This window comes from Hippocampus guttulatus, chromosome 18 (assembly GCF_054856545.1).
Source record: "Hippocampus guttulatus isolate MCC_2025c chromosome 18, RoL_Hgut_1.0, whole genome shotgun sequence".
Taxonomy (NCBI): Eukaryota; Metazoa; Chordata; class Actinopteri; order Syngnathiformes; family Syngnathidae; genus Hippocampus; species Hippocampus guttulatus.
The window spans coordinates 3,937,384-3,954,779 of record NC_141278.1 but is presented as its reverse complement, the minus strand read 5'-3'; the positions used below and the strand labels follow the sequence as shown (position 1 = coordinate 3,954,779).

General features: G+C 45.4%; 1 protein-coding gene across 3 annotated transcripts in view; it reads left to right on the top strand.

The window, feature by feature from the left end:
* Positions 1-15,590, top strand: part of csmd3b (CUB and Sushi multiple domains 3b) — a 182,976-nt gene extending 167,386 nt beyond the window's left edge. For 2 of the 3 annotated variants that reach the window (XM_086136556.1, XM_086136555.1), the window contains exons 55-72: positions 2,249-2,422; positions 3,980-4,153; positions 4,877-5,062; positions 5,870-6,043; positions 7,802-7,984; positions 8,114-8,290; positions 9,341-9,520; positions 9,756-9,929; positions 10,005-10,178; positions 12,022-12,095; positions 12,550-12,661; positions 12,796-12,975; positions 13,504-13,563; positions 14,145-14,303; positions 14,495-14,631; positions 14,842-14,929; positions 15,003-15,138; positions 15,314-15,590. In XM_086136556.1, the coding sequence (XP_085992682.1) occupies positions 2,249-2,422; positions 3,980-4,153; positions 4,877-5,062; positions 5,870-6,043; positions 7,802-7,984; positions 8,114-8,290; positions 9,341-9,520; positions 9,756-9,929; positions 10,005-10,178; positions 12,022-12,095; positions 12,550-12,661; positions 12,796-12,975; positions 13,504-13,563; positions 14,145-14,303; positions 14,495-14,631; positions 14,842-14,929; positions 15,003-15,138; positions 15,314-15,473 (2,702 nt within the window). In that variant the 3' untranslated portion in view covers positions 15,474-15,590. Of the gene's footprint in view, positions 1-2,248; positions 2,423-3,979; positions 4,166-4,876; positions 5,063-5,869; positions 6,044-7,801; positions 7,985-8,113; positions 8,291-9,340; positions 9,521-9,755; positions 9,930-10,004; positions 10,179-12,021; positions 12,096-12,549; positions 12,662-12,795; positions 12,976-13,503; positions 13,564-14,144; positions 14,304-14,494; positions 14,632-14,841; positions 14,930-15,002; positions 15,139-15,313 lie in introns of all 3 variants that reach the window. The other variant, XM_086136554.1, reaches the window with a different exon arrangement.
* Positions 15,591-17,396: the final 1,806 nt, after the last annotated feature.

Sequence of the window (17,396 nt, the reverse complement as noted above, 5' to 3'; positions counted from 1 at the left end):
TTTCTTTCTCCGAAACAGACTTAGCTTAAGATCAATGAAAAAAAAAAAAAAAAGAAATTGAATTTTCCTCGAAGGAAGGCGCTCCCTTGTCCTTGGTGGTTTACGCTCGTTCCAGCTACTCCAAGAGGCGAAGGGGAAAAAAGAAAATACCACTTGAAAGTGTTTTACGTGATTTGACTCTGGATCGAATATTTATTTTCACATTAGGCCGTGTTCAAGTCAAGTTGACGTTTGCCTGACTTCTCATGACTTTCGAAGAATATTCCAGAAACTTTGTGGCACTCCAGTGTTGCAAGGTACAATCTCCCCCCTCTCCCCGCCCCCTTTTTGTTTTGTTTTTTTAAGTCTAGACAGAGTTCAAGCTGCCGTCCCAGCCCTCTGGTGTTTAATCATGATCAAAACACATTACCAATGATTTGTTATTACATCAAACTGCGATTACATTTTTAATTTCACACAACCCCGAAGATGTGCATGCATCACAGTTTGGAAATGTTAATTGGTCATAACTCTATGAGCTTTAATATTCATTTCAGTTCGGGCCTCTTTGTTGCTGAAACTGCGCACCGCCTCAGATGTGCCGACAGAACTGGTGCAAATAATTGTTCATGTGTTTTGATCATGATTAAATATGAAAGAGCTGGGGGGGTCGCCCTCTCATTTTTAATTATGATCAAATCATATGACAAATTCTTCGTTATTGTGGCAAACTGACATAACCCTTTCAATCTCACTCAGCCCCTGGTGGGGTCAGCACACCACCGTTTATGCTGAATAAAAGGAAATTCTATACTAGTAGCTAGCTGTAATACGATATACAATACGGTTCCTCTTTTTGTGCTCTGGAGTGTTGCAAGGTAACATTTTACAAGGTAACAACATTGTAGGGTGTGTGCGGCATCAAAATGTTGGGAACGGCAAAGCGTTTGTTTCGATGGCGCGTTTCATATTTCGGACTCCCGGTGTCACCGAGTTACACCTTGTTCCACTTTTACTGAAGTTTTTAAAATTGCGCACCCGCTTTGACATCCAGTCAGTTTAGCACCCCCCACCCAGTGCCCTCGTGTTTAATCACAATCAAAAAGAATTTATGATCAGACCCAACAAATGTCAAATAATCCCAACCAGCCAAATTGACATGTCGCAATCATCGAATCTGACTGTGAGAACCCTTTTGTAAACAATGCGTTTCATCGTCTTTCATTAGCCGCCTTGCGTGCAACTGAGCGAATCGAGTCGGAGCGCGCGAGTTGAAAAGGACAAGAATCCCAATCCAATTAGGCAACCCATCTTCAAAAGAATATGTGTGCCTCCCTTTTTTCTCCTGGAAACAACACAAAGAACCGCCGTGCAGCTGTAGAAGTGCTTGCGGGCCAATTGACCATCTGAGCCTTTTTAAACTGCTAAATAATTGAGGTTTTTCGCAGATTCCCAAATAGTTTGCGAAGGCAGAAGGCTTCTTTTGCTCTCTTTGATATTAGATTGTGCCGAAAGGCAACGGCTTCTAAAACCAACCAATCGGGAGCTGCTTTCGTCATCCATTCATCCGTTTTCGATATCGCCCATCCCAATCTTTGACTCTGCTTGGTTTGCGGTCTGGACTCCACCTGTTCAAGTCGTGACCACATACTGTAGATGAGTGATGTGCAACGTAACATATGATGAACACCCAATTTCGTCCTGGCCATCTAAGCTAGGCTGCTGTTATGTTTGTCTGGAGTGGATACAGGATGGGGGCATTGAAGTCGATCTGCAAATTTGACGACTTTTGAAGTTTTATCGGAGGCCGATAACGAGAAGTTGAGGAACAGAGGAGAAGCGTCAGTCAAACAGGCCAAAATCCCGATGTCAGGGTAAAAGATGCATCTAATGTGAGAGTGTAGAAATAGCTGTCTTGGATGCATTGTAGATTGCGCCTTATAGTCCAGTGCATGCAATGAAAAAAATTAAAAAATAGCCCATTCATTGAAGGTGCGCCTAATAATCCAGTGCACCTATAGTGCAAAAAAAAAAATATGGTACTTCTTTTTCATTCTTGGGGTCACCAAGAAACTACCATGTTACAAACATCGGTCTCGATGGATCACCTCAGGGACTTTCAACCAATGAATGGTCCGTCGACCCGCTGCCTGTCTTCTAAAGCCGCAGTAGTCTAGAATCGCCGTATCCAACTGTCACGGCAAATAAGCCTTGAATTTAGTTGGGTTTTACCCAGCATGTGTGTTTGTGTATGGTGTTGTTTCTGCAGCTGGTCACTGCGGCATCCCGGAGGGCATCGTCAACGGCCAAGTGATCGGGGAGAACTTCGGTTACCGCGACACAGTGGTGTACCAATGCCTTCCCGGCTTCCGACTGATAGGCTCTTCGGTTCGGATTTGTCTCCAGGACAACCAGTGGTCTGGGCAGCTTCCCATCTGCATACGTAAGCAAAAAAAAAAAAAAGATGAATCTCATCAACCTCCTTGGAGGGTCTGTCTCCATGACAACCTTTTGAGCCAAACTGCCACCGAGCTCCTAAGACAACGCGCGGCTATGTATACAATACGCCGCGTCTGCAGAGGCTTCATTATCACATTATGTTCCATCTGTTCAATAAGGAACATCCTTATGCGGCGCTTGATGCACTCACTGCGCCACACAATCAAAATACATACTCTTGTCATAGAAGGCATTTGACTGGTGCTAACGACTTCCTTTTTTTCGCCGTGCTCTCGGATCTGCAAACAGACTCAAATCAATCGGTTGCTGCTCTCGGTTCCAAAGTCTTAGTTGACTTGTGATGTGAAAGGAATCCTCTGTTTGCCGTAGTGGTTCTCAAACTGCACACCATAAACGTAGGACTGGTGTGAAGTGAAATTGGAAAGTTTCTTCCACTTGAAGAGGTCATGAATAGATAGGTTGGAACATTAAAAAAATAATAACAATAATTCCCGTGGCTTTTATAGAGTTGCACACGTTAGTTATGTTTCCCCGTCGGCAGGACTCGGGGCCACCGTGTTTTTCCATAATTTGTGAGCCCCGCTGCAACTTTGGGGGCAGCTGACCCAAAAGCAAATATGATTTTTGAAATACTTAATGAATTTGTTCTCAGTGCAACATGTTTTTGGAATTTGTTTCTGCAAGGCAAATGATCCCTTCATTATGGAAGATTAGTGGCGCACACAAATTCACATGCGTGTCTGATGGCATTAGGTGAAATTTGGACGCGCACACTTGTGATTCTCCCAAATTTAAAAAAAAAAAAACAAAAAAAAACCCCATCCCGTTCTCTCATGTCCTCTCTCATCAGCATTCCGCGCTCGTTTCCTTCTCCGTCCTATCATCCCCCTCCGCTTCCTTTCTCGGCCTGTCTCCTCGTGCGAATGTCAAAAATCGCCTCGTCAGCGCTGAAACTTTTAAAGCAGCCCCATTGAATCAAGCTAAGGGATGAATAATTGCCACGCCGAAGAGCAGGACACTCAAAACCATCACCGGGGGGATGGCGAGGGACAATATTTCCTGAAATGACATCCGTAAATTGCCCGTGAGGCCTTTGCCGCTGTGTACTGATGAATGTCGACGAATCAGCGCCACGTGAGCCTTCTTTCTTTCTTTTCTTTTTTTTAAAGTTTTTTTTAATGCTCTTCCAGACATCAGTCCCTCAAGCCGTATAATTAGTTTTTCTCGCTGAGGAACCAATCACGTAATCGAAGGAGAAAATGGAGTCATGCTTAATGAAAAGCACAAACATTTAGAACAAGCGTCTGAATCATCGACGTGTCTCTTGAATAACCACAATTGCTGCCAGTTGCTCGCTTCATTAGGAAGTAAGATATACGCACTGTATGGAAGACCTACGTTGAACGCATTCTGTTTGGGGGAAGAAAAAAAAATGTCCAACAAGTAACATCCACACACTTCATGATGAAATTAAAACGTGCACATTTTGGGAATTCTATTATGAGAGAAAATGTCGGCATGCGTTTTGTCCTTCTTTCAGCCATCAGCTGCGGCCACCCGGGCAGCCCGATCTACGGCCGCACGGTGGGGAACGGCTTCAACCTCAATGACGTGGTCAGCTTCGTGTGCAACCGGGGCTACCAGATGGAGGGGCCGGCCCGCGCCCACTGCCAGGCCAACCGCCAGTGGAGCCACCCGCCCCCAACGTGTAAAGGTGGGGAGAAAAGTTGAGTGTATTCACTCCTAACTGTACTTCGGAGCAAAGTCATTGTATATCGTTCTACCCGAACCCTGGAAATTGTCATTATGAGTGCTAACGGCAACAGCAAGCTTTACAACAAGCAAAAACTGTTTGGCAGATTTTTTCAAACAATTATTTTTTTTTTTTTAAAGTTACTGTCATACTGAAGTGAATTCCACAGTTGGCATTTGACGAAACCACTTCCCTTTGTCTGATGAAAGTCTTTTAGCTCAATGTTAACACACACACTGCAAAACGCCATAGATGAGCTAGTAAAAGTAGCATTGTTGTCGCAGTGTTACATAACCCTTCAAGCAACGAATATTTGAACACACGAGACGGTGCAAGACATGTAGACGGGCAATATAACAGCACTCAGATGCTTATTATATTCTTTATGCTCAATGAAAAACAACTTTTCGATGTTCACTTCAATTTTGCCCCATTGTTAAGGGCATTTAGTGGTAGGCCCCATCCTTAAGCGATCTTCATGCAACAATTGGTCGCAAAATGCACAAAGAAAGAAAATCCTTTGCAAAAGCCAATAGATGGCATGACGGATCCACCTGCCCATTGCATTTGTTTGCCTTTCTCGTGTTTCTTTCAGACACGTTGAAGGCGGAGGAGAAGTGAGCCTGTCAGGTTAATGCCAAATAACACATGCTTTCGTTTGTGTGTCTGTGTTTCCGTCTGCAGTGGTCAACTGCTCGGACCCCGGCATCCCGGCCAACTCTATCCGCCAAAGCAAAATCGAGCACGGCAACTTCACCTTTGGCACGGTGGTGTTCTACGACTGCAACCCGGGCTACGATCTGTTCGGCTCGCCTGTGCTGAGTTGTCAGCCCACCGGGCAGTGGGACAAGCCGCTGCCAGAATGCATCGGTGAGGGACGCACCAAAACAGCACCAGTCAGTCAAGGTTATCGAAAGAGCGCAATCGTTACCCTCCAAGATGTGTTTGCTTTTTTTTGGTTGTTGTTTTTTTTTCCCCTCTCCTAAAATTGCCTTTCATCTTGTAATTAGGGCTTCTTGTAACATTTCTACTTTTTAAATTTATTATATTATTTTTTTTTTTATTGGACCAACACTCCATTACAAGTATTTTCTCACGCAACTTTATTCAGCAAAGTTGTCATGGAATAGCAAAATATTCATTTGATATTATTTTCATCATGAAGACAGTATATCCTCAAATTATCCATTTCTTATTTCTTTTTTGATGGAAATCATCCCACCGTTCAACAGTTTTCTCAGAGTTACGGCATCATTCTTTGTTCTCGTGAGTTTGACATTTTTCAAATGGAAAGCAGATAAAGGCACCCTCAAATCGTTTCGCTTTTGTACCGTTGCACTTTATAGATTTCACTGTGCCAACAGTCAATCAACCGGATTGCACTTTACCCCAAAATGCATTTTTGAAGATTTCAAGACCCCGTGGAAACGCTGCATGCCACTAATGGCAAACACGCCGTGACCCCGAGTCATTTTGTTTTCAATCGAGATCAAAATGAACACAGGGCATGTCAATTTATTGCCTTTGCGTCAGAAAAAAAAGCCAAAGCGGTGACACTTGCCGTCATTGAAACATTATCCTCAGTGTCCCACAGCCATCTGTTTCCTTTTAAGCTCCATCAATCAGTGTCTTTACAACACACTGTCTCTCTCTCTCTCTCCCCCCCCCCCTCCCCAGTTGTTGACTGCGGCCACCCTGGCTCTCCCCCGAACGGCGTGTTAAGCGGGGATAAGTTTACATTTGGTTCGACGGTTCGATACTCCTGTCTGGGTGGCAGGCAGCTCAAGGGGGAGTCATCCAGGATGTGTCAGCTCAATGGGATGTGGAGCGCCCCCATGCCCTTTTGCTCTGGTAAATTATGAAAGACACACACACACACACAGCGCAGGGTCCATCAGATCAATAGATGGAGAGGAATTGTATGGATTTGTTGATTAAAAACACACTTCAATTAATTGAAAGACGTGCCTTAGGGGCATCCCTTAGCACGTGCTGTCACTCTCTTGTGGTCAAGAAATGGGAGGGACTCTCTCACTTGCACAGTTCTCCAAATAAGAAGTGAAGTGTGATTGCTCGGAACCCTTCGCCGCTTCCAGTTGAACGTGACGGTTTTACTGACACATAAAGCAAAAGAGAATGAAACGATACACGAAGACCAAACGATATGATTTTCTCTGACAAAAGTCTGTTTGCTTAAGGCCAAAGTAAAACGGAAATTAGTTTTGATGTTTCAGCTGTTCTAAACCTTCAAACAAATTTCGGGAGCGGCAACGCACCAAAGGAGCGTACAACACGTCGGCATCCAGTGCCGCTTGGAAGGATGTGAACTCCTTGAACGGTTTCTTATTCTACCATCGTCAGTATTTACCGATGAAATGTGAGCTGTGTAATTATCTGAAAAAAAGGGAACCTGCAATTTTAAGATCATCAATTACAGTTTTGAGAAATACAATCATCATTTTAAGAGTGTCATGTAGAATTGTACAAAAGTAAGATGTGTTGTTTGCCCATAAAGATATACCGGATGATCTTTGCTATGCTATGCTAGACGGGAGGAAAAAAAAAATCCTCAAGCATTTTCTCATATCGAGATACTCAAATTACTCAAGGACTTTTTTCCCCACCCCTACCATACTACCATATTATTATAACACATGAAAGTTTTATTATAACGTTGCACTTTCAATCATTCTCCTCGGCACTGTAATTTAGTGTCCCGAACAGTCCTTTCACTTTAATTTACCTCAAAGGCCACATTTGAGAGCTATCATTTAAACTGTATTGCGTTCATTTTACGCAGAATGTCTACTCACATGCAAAATGCACTTGCATAATGGATGACTGGAAATGAACTTGGCGGCGTTGTCCATATCGCTCGTAAAGCTAAACAAAAATGCACTCAAGCAAAAATAAGGAAATAAAAACCTACGTTGGAATGAAAATCATATCTTTTGGCCCTGAAAATGAAAAATGTAATCCGGCCCCCGAAGTTCCCTGACTGAATGTTTCTGGTGTCATTTAATGGAATTAATAATGGGCAATTTTTCATTGGCTGCTCTGCATGCCGACTGATGATGTCACTGACAACGTGAATGGAAACTTTGAGCTTCTCGTAGGGCCATTTTTACTCAACTAAAAATGTCGTCATGGGAAACCAACATGGCTTTAAAATTGTTTTTCTCCTGAAATCAGAAAAGTCCTCATTCCACAAGAAACGGACGTTTTATGAAGAAAAACGTGAAGTGACAATGATAAATGTCCAACTTGTATTGAAATGGCCAGCTGGGTTTGGAAGCTCAAATCGTTTTGGCTCGGTCAATATGTGATATGTCGTAAAGCAGCGGCAATATGAAAGTAAGATTTATCATATACGTTGTGTGTCTTTGTGTGAGACATTGCGCGCACGTCTGTCAAGCACAATTTGCTGACCGTGCAGTTCTCCAAGGACAAAGCAAAGATCACACACTCACTTTCACACACATACAAACACTCTTCAGCCTCTGTTCAAGTGTATGATCGCAAACACACTTGTTACGTGTACTTGAGTGCTATGTTTTCATATGAAGGGTCTTTTTTTTCTTTTCTTTCTTCTTCTAAACCCTCACACAGGTGACACGGCCGGCTCTTGCGGCGATCCGGGCATCCCGTCCCACGGTTCGAGGGAACAGACGGATTTCCGCATCCGCTCCAAGGTGTTCTTCAGCTGCACGGAGGGCTACGAAATGATCGGCTCGGCCGAGAGGATGTGCTTTCCCAACGGGACCTGGTCGGGAATGCAGCCCTTCTGTAAACGTAAGAGGAGCCACTCAGAGAAATGCTTACATTTTAACTGACAGATACCTGAAAAATCGAAACTATTTGTACTTTATGACTTCCCGCGACTGGGAATATGACTTGAATGTTATTTGGTGTATTTTCTAGCCATCCAGTGCGGTAATCCTGGTACTCCCAGCAACGGTAGAGTGTTTCGCCTGGACGGGACCACCTTCTCCCACTCGGTCATTTACTCCTGCATGGACGGGTACCTCCTCTCTGGCGCCGCCACCAGGCTGTGTCTGGCCAACGGGACCTGGTCGGGGATACAGCCAAACTGCACCAGTAAGGCGTTTGATACTTGGATTCCAAATTTGTACCCCTTGTATTTCTGATTCACCTCTTCACCGACTACTTTACATTATTGTAAAGTGGCATTTCTTCGGTGCTGTTTCAATGAAAAGACAAGAACAGTATTTACGTAAATATGAGGGGGCTACCATATTTTCCGCACTAAAAGGCGCACCTAAAAGCCTTCCATTTTCTTAAAAGCTCACAGCGCCTTAAAATCCGATGTGCCTTGTGTATGGTCATTACGGTAAGATGTCAACCCCAAAATGGCTCCTTGCTAGAAACATGCTTACAACGCAGAGTTCAAACTGAAGGCGATCGAGTTGCGCAGTTGAACACGGAAATAGAGAAGCAGCAAGGGAGTTCAACGTTAGCGAGTCAATGTTGTAACTAACTTCCTGTTGGTTAAGTGAACTGTGTAGCTGCTTGATTAAATAAGTTGTACTGACATCTGATCGTAGCTCTATCAATCAGGGTGTCGTGTAGCGTTCAGTTGGCATTTCCTTCAGCGCAGCTCCATCTAGTGGATGCATTGTAGATTGCGTCTTATAAAGCGGTGAGTCCAAAAAAATTACAAAATAGGCCAGTCATTGAAGGTGCGCCTCATAATCTAGTGCGCCTTTTAGTGTGGAAAATATAGTACTCACTTTTGATTTTGCTTTTTGTTTTTGGGGCTAAATTTTAGTCGGACTCAAACGGCCTCTGATAGGACAAAAGGATCCCAACACCCGACTTCCAGGCAGAAGATGACAGGATATCTAATAATAGCCATGTACGCATCCGGTGGCGGCTTTAGCGGAATTTCAAATAGCAATTAGGCTATGAAGGACAGGACTTTACAGGTACAGTCAAGAGAATGTTAATGCGATTCCAAAGAGAGACCCAAGAGGACCTCGGTCGCTCACAGATATCACTTGACTTGAAGCCACTAAAGGAAATGAGATCCATGCTAATGCAGGCGGTGTGAATGGACCAGACCCCAACCCTAACCTTACTCCAAAACCTAACTGTGGCCCTGATCTTTTCTTTTCTGCCATTTCCAAGTGATCAACTGCGGCGATCCCGGACATCCGGCAAATGGCCTTCGCTACGGTGAAGACTTCACTATCGGCCAAAACGTGACCTTCCAGTGTCAACCCGGATACAAGATGGAGGAGGACGGCTCGCCCACCAGGATGTGTACTCAGAATGGGACGTGGAGCGGAAATATGCCCATATGCACAGGTAATGGCCAGTGCGATATCATGATATTTTGCCAACAGGATACTCTAAATGGTTTCGATGATGTCAGACCTAACACAGGATGGCAATTGCCTGATCATCAATGCTTTGTAAGAAAACCATAGATTCCGAACTGAAAAAGACTCACAAAACAATATGAGCACATTATTTCACCGATACTATTTGTGGCATCGAGAAGCATAAGGGTACTTCTTCCTCTCCAACCCATCCCGACTAGCGGTCACGTGCGCGACTCCCCCCGCCGTCAGTAACGGGGTCCTGCAGGGCAGCGACTTTGAGTGGGGCAGCAGCGTGAGCTACAGTTGCTCACCAGGCTACGAGCTGTCCTTCCCGGCTGTTCTCACATGCGTGGCCAACGGAAGCTGGAGCGGGATGCTGCCGCAGTGCTTACGTAAGCTCGCAACCCACGATGCGTTTCACCCGCCATGCAGAGTCAACATCGCCAATTGTGTTTGTTTTCTTACAGCCAAGTTTTGCGGCGACCCCAGTACCCCAGCGGGTGGTTCCCGAGAGGGCCGGAGTTTCATCTACCAATCGGAAGTGACTTTCTCCTGCTCGCCGCCGTTCCTTCTGGTCGGCGCGGCAACCAGGCTCTGCCAAAGTGACGGCAGCTGGAGTGGTACACAGCCCCGCTGTATAGGTAAACATATTCTCTCTCATTTTTTTTCTTTTTTAAATCAACAAATAGCATGCAAGGTGACAAATACAACCTGTTGGCTGGTTAAAAAAAGTGTCAATTTGTCCATAGGCGAGGTAATATTTGCACCCATGAACAAGCAGTTATTATCTGCCTCATGCATCTGACGCCCACCTAATTACAGACATGTTGCTTTATCTTACAGCAAAGTTCTAATACAATATCAGACAGGAAAACAAGGTCTGCTTTCATTCATGTCTTCTTTTTTTTCCTCAGAGTTTGCTTTGCAGTCTGCCGTTTCATTCTTGTCTTACTTAAATCATTGTGACATTCAAAGACGCACGTTGTTGTTGCGAATGTATTCAGGTGACTTCCAAATGCTTGTGCGGGTTTGTGAGACATTATTTATGTTGGGCTGCAGATCCTTTTTTCTGACTTGTTTGTTGCTCCTTGGGGAGGTGCAAGCTATCGCTGCTGTCTCTTATCCCCTCTGCCTTAACGAGCAGGGCAGTTAAGGGGCCACCCACATGTGGCATTTTGCAGGCTTTCGCTCCCAGTTAAGTTGGCCACCGCTCATCAAAGCAGAAGTCGCACAGGCGTATCAGGAATAATAACGGAGGACTAGACAAGCATGTTGAAAATGATGGCGGTGGGATAAAAGACTAGTCACCGCTTTGGTTTTTGATGAGGAGGGACTTTTTTGCACACTGAGCAGTAATCATGTTTCTGACGCAGTCGGAATCGCAAGAGGCTCCCCCTAGGCTTTTTTAGCTTGGGTTTAGCTGCCCACGGTCATAAACTTGGACAGGAATCCCCATTTGTTGTTTTTTGTAATGCATTTTTCCCAGAAGTATGCTTGTGACACCACGGTGATTTGCAAGTAGGTGCTTCAGCGTCAAGTATGTGCTGACTCATCATTATGCCCGAGTGTTGCTTTAATAACACACATTCTTCGGCACTCTCATCGGTGACTCCAAGTAGAACGCTGGGATAACTTGATGACATTTCAACATACCCCGACTGCTGCACAATTTCAATCTTTGTGCCGGGATGATGTAAGGCAGGAGCACTTGACCAGAGGGAAAGGAGAAGATGGGAAACGAGAAAAAGAAAGAAAACGTGTGAATGAAGAAAAGGAGGGGTTGACAGATAGAAGGGAGGAGGAGCGAGAATGGGCGGATGACAGGGAAGAGGAGAATGGAAGAGAGAAGAATGAAATGAGTGGAAAAAAAGGGGTTCGGCGAATGGCGGAGATTTGGAAGAAGAAAACAGCATGATGGGGTCGAAGATATTAAGTAGAATGGTGGCGAGAGAAATGAAGGGAGTTATGAAAGGATTTTTTGGGTGAATGTGAGAGGTTTATGGTCAATGACGTTTTCTCCCCGAGAGTTTTTAGGTGGTGGTGGAGGTTTTGGCTCTTGAGAGTTTTTTGGTGTGAGTGTGATTGTTTTTGGTTTGTATTACATTTTTTTGGAGGGTCGGGGGTTGAGGTGAAATTAATGGCGATTGTAAGTTATTTTAATGTGAGAGGGAGGAATTTTGTTTGTGAGACGTTTTGAATGTGGTCTGTTTTCTAGTGAGTGTGTTTTTCGCTGGACATGATTTTTAAAAATGTGTTTTGTGTGAGAGGGTTTTGATGAACGTGAGAGGTAAATGTTATTTTGGGTTTGTACGGCACCTCATAGCTCCCTCTCTCACCTCCCTTGCTTCATTTTGCCGCGAGGCTTTGCGACAAAACTCTGCTGCCCTCTGCTGTCGTGCCCGCGTAGCGCAGCCTCTGTTGCCATGACAACGGGGACCGAGTGGAGAGGAGCGAGGGAGTAACGCTTGCGGTCCTTCTTTGCAGAGCCGACCAAGACAAGCTGTGACAACCCGGGAACGCCCAGATACGGATCCCTCAACCGCACTTTTGGATTCAAGGTAATATAGTCAACCGCCATTTACAGAGCGTACATAACATGAAGACTCTGTAACCAACACAGCATGCTTGCTTCACTCCCAGTTATGGTATGCTGTCAAACTGATACATAAAACGAAAGAACATCAAACAGTGTATGTTTAAACATCCATTCTTTTTTTTTCTCATCAAAGTCTGTTTAATGCGACATAATCATATTAAATGCCATAGGTGGGCTAACGGAAATTAGCATAGGTAATAGTTCTAAACCTGCAAACAGCTACTTAACACAAACAAGGGAGCCACACATACAAAAGAGTGCAGGTTTGTTGTTGTCTTGTACTGTCTTTTTGAAAGAATGGGAGGTTTTGTTTTGTTTTGGGGGGGGGTGACTTTCTGCCCTGTAGAACATCATGTTATGGCTCTGATGCGGCAATTTCCTTGTGTAAAATGGTCTGGTGTCTTGTCGTGTCTCAGGTGGGCAGCGTGGTGTCCTTCCAGTGCCAGCCGGGTCACCTTATCCAGGGCTCCTCCTCCAGAACTTGCCAGCCGGACCTGAGATGGAGCGGGACGCAACCCGAGTGTATACGTAAGAGTCCCATTCAATGCCGTCCCATCCTCTCTGCATGTTCAGGAACCCAGTATTATTATTATTCTTAGTTATTATTATTTCTTTTTTTTTTTTGTCTCATACTTCCTTTTGGTTTTGTCATCCTTCCACAGCCCACGCATGCAAGCAGCCCGAGAGCGCACTCCACGTGGACGTGGTGGGCATGGACCTGGCGGGCTTTGGCTACACGCTGGTGTACAGCTGCCAGCCCGGCTACTTCCTTGCCGGGGGTTCCGAACACAGGGTTTGCAAGAGTGACGGCACCTGGACCGGAAAGATGCCGATATGTCGAGGTAAAATAAATGAATACATCGAAATTAGAACAGGAAAAAACGGACTGTATGATGATGTATTTGAATAATTTAGGAGAGCATGGGATGAAATGCGCATTTAAATCAAAGTAAAAGAATAAAAGCATTCTGAGTAATGTACATGTACATCAATGCCTTGTTAAGCTTTTATTTTGAAATTGGCCCTCACCTTGGTGGTCATCACTTTCATTTCAACTGTGGTTGGCCTGAAATTGATGAAATTAGTGCGGACGTGAATTCAGTTTGTATTGCGTGGCCTGAAATAACCCATTCCCTCAGCCCCCGCAACACCCCCTCCAACTCACCCTTCCCCAAAAGACTCGGTTAGCAATTAGTGCTAATCACGTGACCAGCACTGAGCTCAAATTTTCTGCTGCCTGCACGGAGAGGACATTAAGCCTACATCTGGTACACTACCATTTTTTGGGTACCAATTTCTATGTCGTCGGCAGGCACCACCACACCTGTAATGGAGCCAAATGTGGATTTACATACTTTGTATTCTTGCAGCTGGTGAGAAGAAGAAAGCTGTGAAGCCAGCAACGGGAACTCCAAGCCCCAAACTGAACGGTTAGTGCTGGTTCCCTGTTGGTCGGTGCAGTCCAAAAGACAGCAGAGCGGCGGTTGTGCACAGCCTGCAACGGAGTGTGACCGCGCCATGTTTGTTGGATTAATTTCTCAAAAGGTCACTGTTTTGGCGAGGAGATAAACACTTTTAAATGTGAAGTCGCAGCTGTAACAAATGTTTTCCGTTTAGCACCAACAGCCAGCGACGTCTGTCGCATAATGACCAGCTATTTACATCTACATCACATCAAACTGCATTTATTGGAGTTCACGCGGGGCTACTTTTTGCGAGCTTGCAGCTGCAGATTCGGCCCGATATCCATCCATCCATCCATTTTCCGATCCGCTTATCCTCACAAGGGTCACGGGGGGTGCCTGAGCCGATCCCAGCCGTCTTCGGGCAGTAGGCGGGGGACACCCTGAACCGGTTGCCAAGCCAATCACAGGGCACACAAATACAAACAACCATCCACACTCACACCTAGGGACAATTTTAGAGTGTTCAATCAGCCTGCCGTGCATGTTTGTGGAATGTGGGAGGAAACCGGAGTTTTTTGTTTTGTTTTTTCTTCTCTGTCCCACAGTCCCAGATGACGTGTTTGCCCCCAACTACATTTGGAAGGGCTCGTACAATTACAGAGGCAGGAAGCAGCCCATGATGCTGAGCATCACCAGCTTCAACGCCAGCACGGGCAGAGTCAACGTCACCCTGAGCAACGGCAACATGGAGCTGCTGCTTTCAGGCAATCAAATAAAATACATTTTAAAAGACAGCAGTGATTCATTACAATTACATTTAATTTGTTAAAATGTTTGGGGTACTTGTTCAACATATTAACTTAAAAAAAACCAAATACCCCAAGTAATAATTGTAAAACAAAGAGCGACCGCATCTGTTCTTCTTCTTCTGTGACACGTCTGTCTCCTCTTCCAGGCCTTTACAAGACATCCGAAGCGCGTCTGCTGCTGCTGATGTACCACGTCAACTACGTGCAGCAGGGGAATCATCTCAAAGATTCCACCATTTCTCCGGCCAAGATCATAGAAGACTCGTGGACCATGGATGGATTTGTAAGCGTCAGCGTGATCACATAAAATCCACGGCAACCCTTCGCTGTTGATAGACAATAGTTTCAACTGTCAATATACCACAAACTGTGATCCCAATACAATTGAAAAATATTTTCGAACTCATCATCATCTTCACATTCCCTTTCATGCTTGTGTGCATACCATGCAAATCTGTGACTGTATCTTGAATTTGGTTAATCACCTGTGCAGGTGTCGGCTGAACCCGACGGTTCCAGTTACGTGTTCCAGGGATTCATTCAGGGAAAAGACTACGGACAGTTTGGACTGCAGCGACTCGGTAGTTGTTCTCGCCGAATGATTTGATGATGATGATGATGATGGCCGAGGCTAACTTCCTGGTTGCATTGCAGGTCTGAACATGTCGGAGAGTCAGAATTCACATCCGCCTCAGTTGGGCACCAACAGCAGCTCGGTGGCCATCGCGATCCTGGTGCCTTTCTTCGCGCTCATCTTCACCGGCTTTGGCTTCTATCTCTACAAACAAAGGTCTTTGAAATATGATCTATCAAAAGTATGACAGGTATCAGTGTCAGTATCAGTCGGTGAGTACTTGGAGTGAATACTAGTACTGGTATGGATCGGGGGGTTAAACATGGTTAACCATTGACGCATGGTCTTACCGCTCTGTTGTATTATTTTCTTTTTCTTTTTTGTCACACAGGACCACACCGAAAACCCAATACACGGGCTGTTCGGTCCACGAGAACAACAACGGGCAGGCCGCCTTTGAAAACCCCATGTATAACACCAACGCCAAGGCGGTGGAGGGGAAGGCAGTCCGCTTCGACCCCAATCTTAACACTGTCTGCACCATGGTCTGAGGATCAATGACGGACAGGAACCCGGAAGGGAAAACAGTTCCCGGCATTCATTTTGGTCTCGGCCGCCCGTTCTGAAATCTCACTTGGCGGAGAGTAGCAAAACTTTTTGTAACACAAGGGGGGGGGGGGGGGGGGGATCATAAGGAAAAGAAGGGGTGAGGGCAGCCCTGGAGACTGCGTCCTTAATCCTGAGTGAACGGCGGATTAAAGTCAAAAGGGAGCCCGGGCCCCAGTTGAGCCAGATGAGAGGAGGAGGAAGGCTGACACACGGAATGCTTAAACCGCTCAGTTCCCATTCCGGTGGACGGGAAGGCTGAAGAGACGCAGACAACCCCGAACTGAACTGGAAGTCGATTAAGCGAATCGTCTCGAGAGAAGCGGCGGGGGAGGAGGGGTGGGGGGGGGGGGTTAGTATCTTCAAATCCCCTTGTAGCTAATCAGAGCAAACCTGAAATGTGGAGCTGTTTTCACAATGGGGAGCTGTTCCCCGATTCAGTGAATTCCAAACGGACTCCGATGCGAGGCGGACTAAGACCGAGAGACAAGCTATTCCGGCTCTGGCACTAAAGCACAACGGACAGGAAATGCTTCCTGTCTGCCCTGGAGAACGGGGAACTTTGACGGGACGGGTTAGGACGGACCACTGCCCCCCGTCGGTACTGAACCAGAAGCGGGGTTTGCTGCCCTGCCAACGTGGGCCGCCACCGTGGTTCCACTGAGATCCTGCACTCTGCGAGTGTTTCCTCCTTTATTTGTTATTACTGCAGAATCTTCTGATCTGTGATTCTATTGCGAATATATAGAAATATATATATTCGGGAGTGGTTACCACCTATATTTTTGTGCTCGTATTTGCCACGGGCGCGAGGCCAGGACGGACCATAGCAGCAGATCATCACGTGTTTTTTGTTGTTTTTCGTTGTTGGGGGGGCGATATGCGGTTGACCACATATTTGTCCCTTTCTCATTTATTTCTTTTTAATTTTTTCTTCCTTCGTAGAATGTGAAGTCGTACACTTTCATCGCTTTTTGTGGTCTGCTTGTGGTGAGGTGCGACGGTTTTTGTTTACCATTTTCACACTGGCCTTCAAAGATGGCTTTTTACCACCCAGACTCACTGCCCATGCTCTTTTGCATTAAAAACATTTGTCACTGTCGCACAGACGTCACCCTGTATCTAATTATCTCAATGAAAAAAGGCGCAGCGTCTGCGTGAACACTGTTTTTGTGCTTCAGTATATATTTGCCATTGGGCAAGGGCAAAGGTAAATTCTAGCAGCAGATTATAGCATTGGATTTGGGGTGGGGGGGGGGGGCGGATGATCCGACAGACCACTTTTTTTGTGTTACGCCTCTTTGTGGTCTGACTCCTGTAGCGTTCAGGATGCGAGGTACTTGCTGGAATTTGCTGCAAAAAGCATGACATGTGCGGAGGATTCAGGTTATATGAGCCCCTTTCACAATGGCCAAAAAGATAGCTTGTTGCTCTCCTTTTCACTGTGGCCCAGATATCAGCACGCATCTACTGTAATTATCTTAAAAAAAAAAAAAAAAAAGCCGCACTGGCTGAATGAGCACGCATTTCGGAAATGGCTAGGCCGTGTTTTGGTGGATAAATGACGGCTCAACCGCCATATTCTTCTCTGCTGGGAAATTTGTGTGAAAGGCACTATTGATACAATCCAATGAATAGTCCCTGGAGAATTTAGGGTGGGGGGGCAAAAGTTAAAATTCCCCGTGAGATATTTCAGTTCCGAGCTCAGTCAGTCCAACATTTCTTCTTGTGCAGGTCTGTTTGTTTAAATTGAGTTCAAATTTGAGAACTTAACTTGGGCCAGGAGTCGAGTTTCACTTGAGATTATTTTATTTTTTTCCTCACTATCAGATCTTTTGTTAACGACCTCTAATACATTGGAATACATT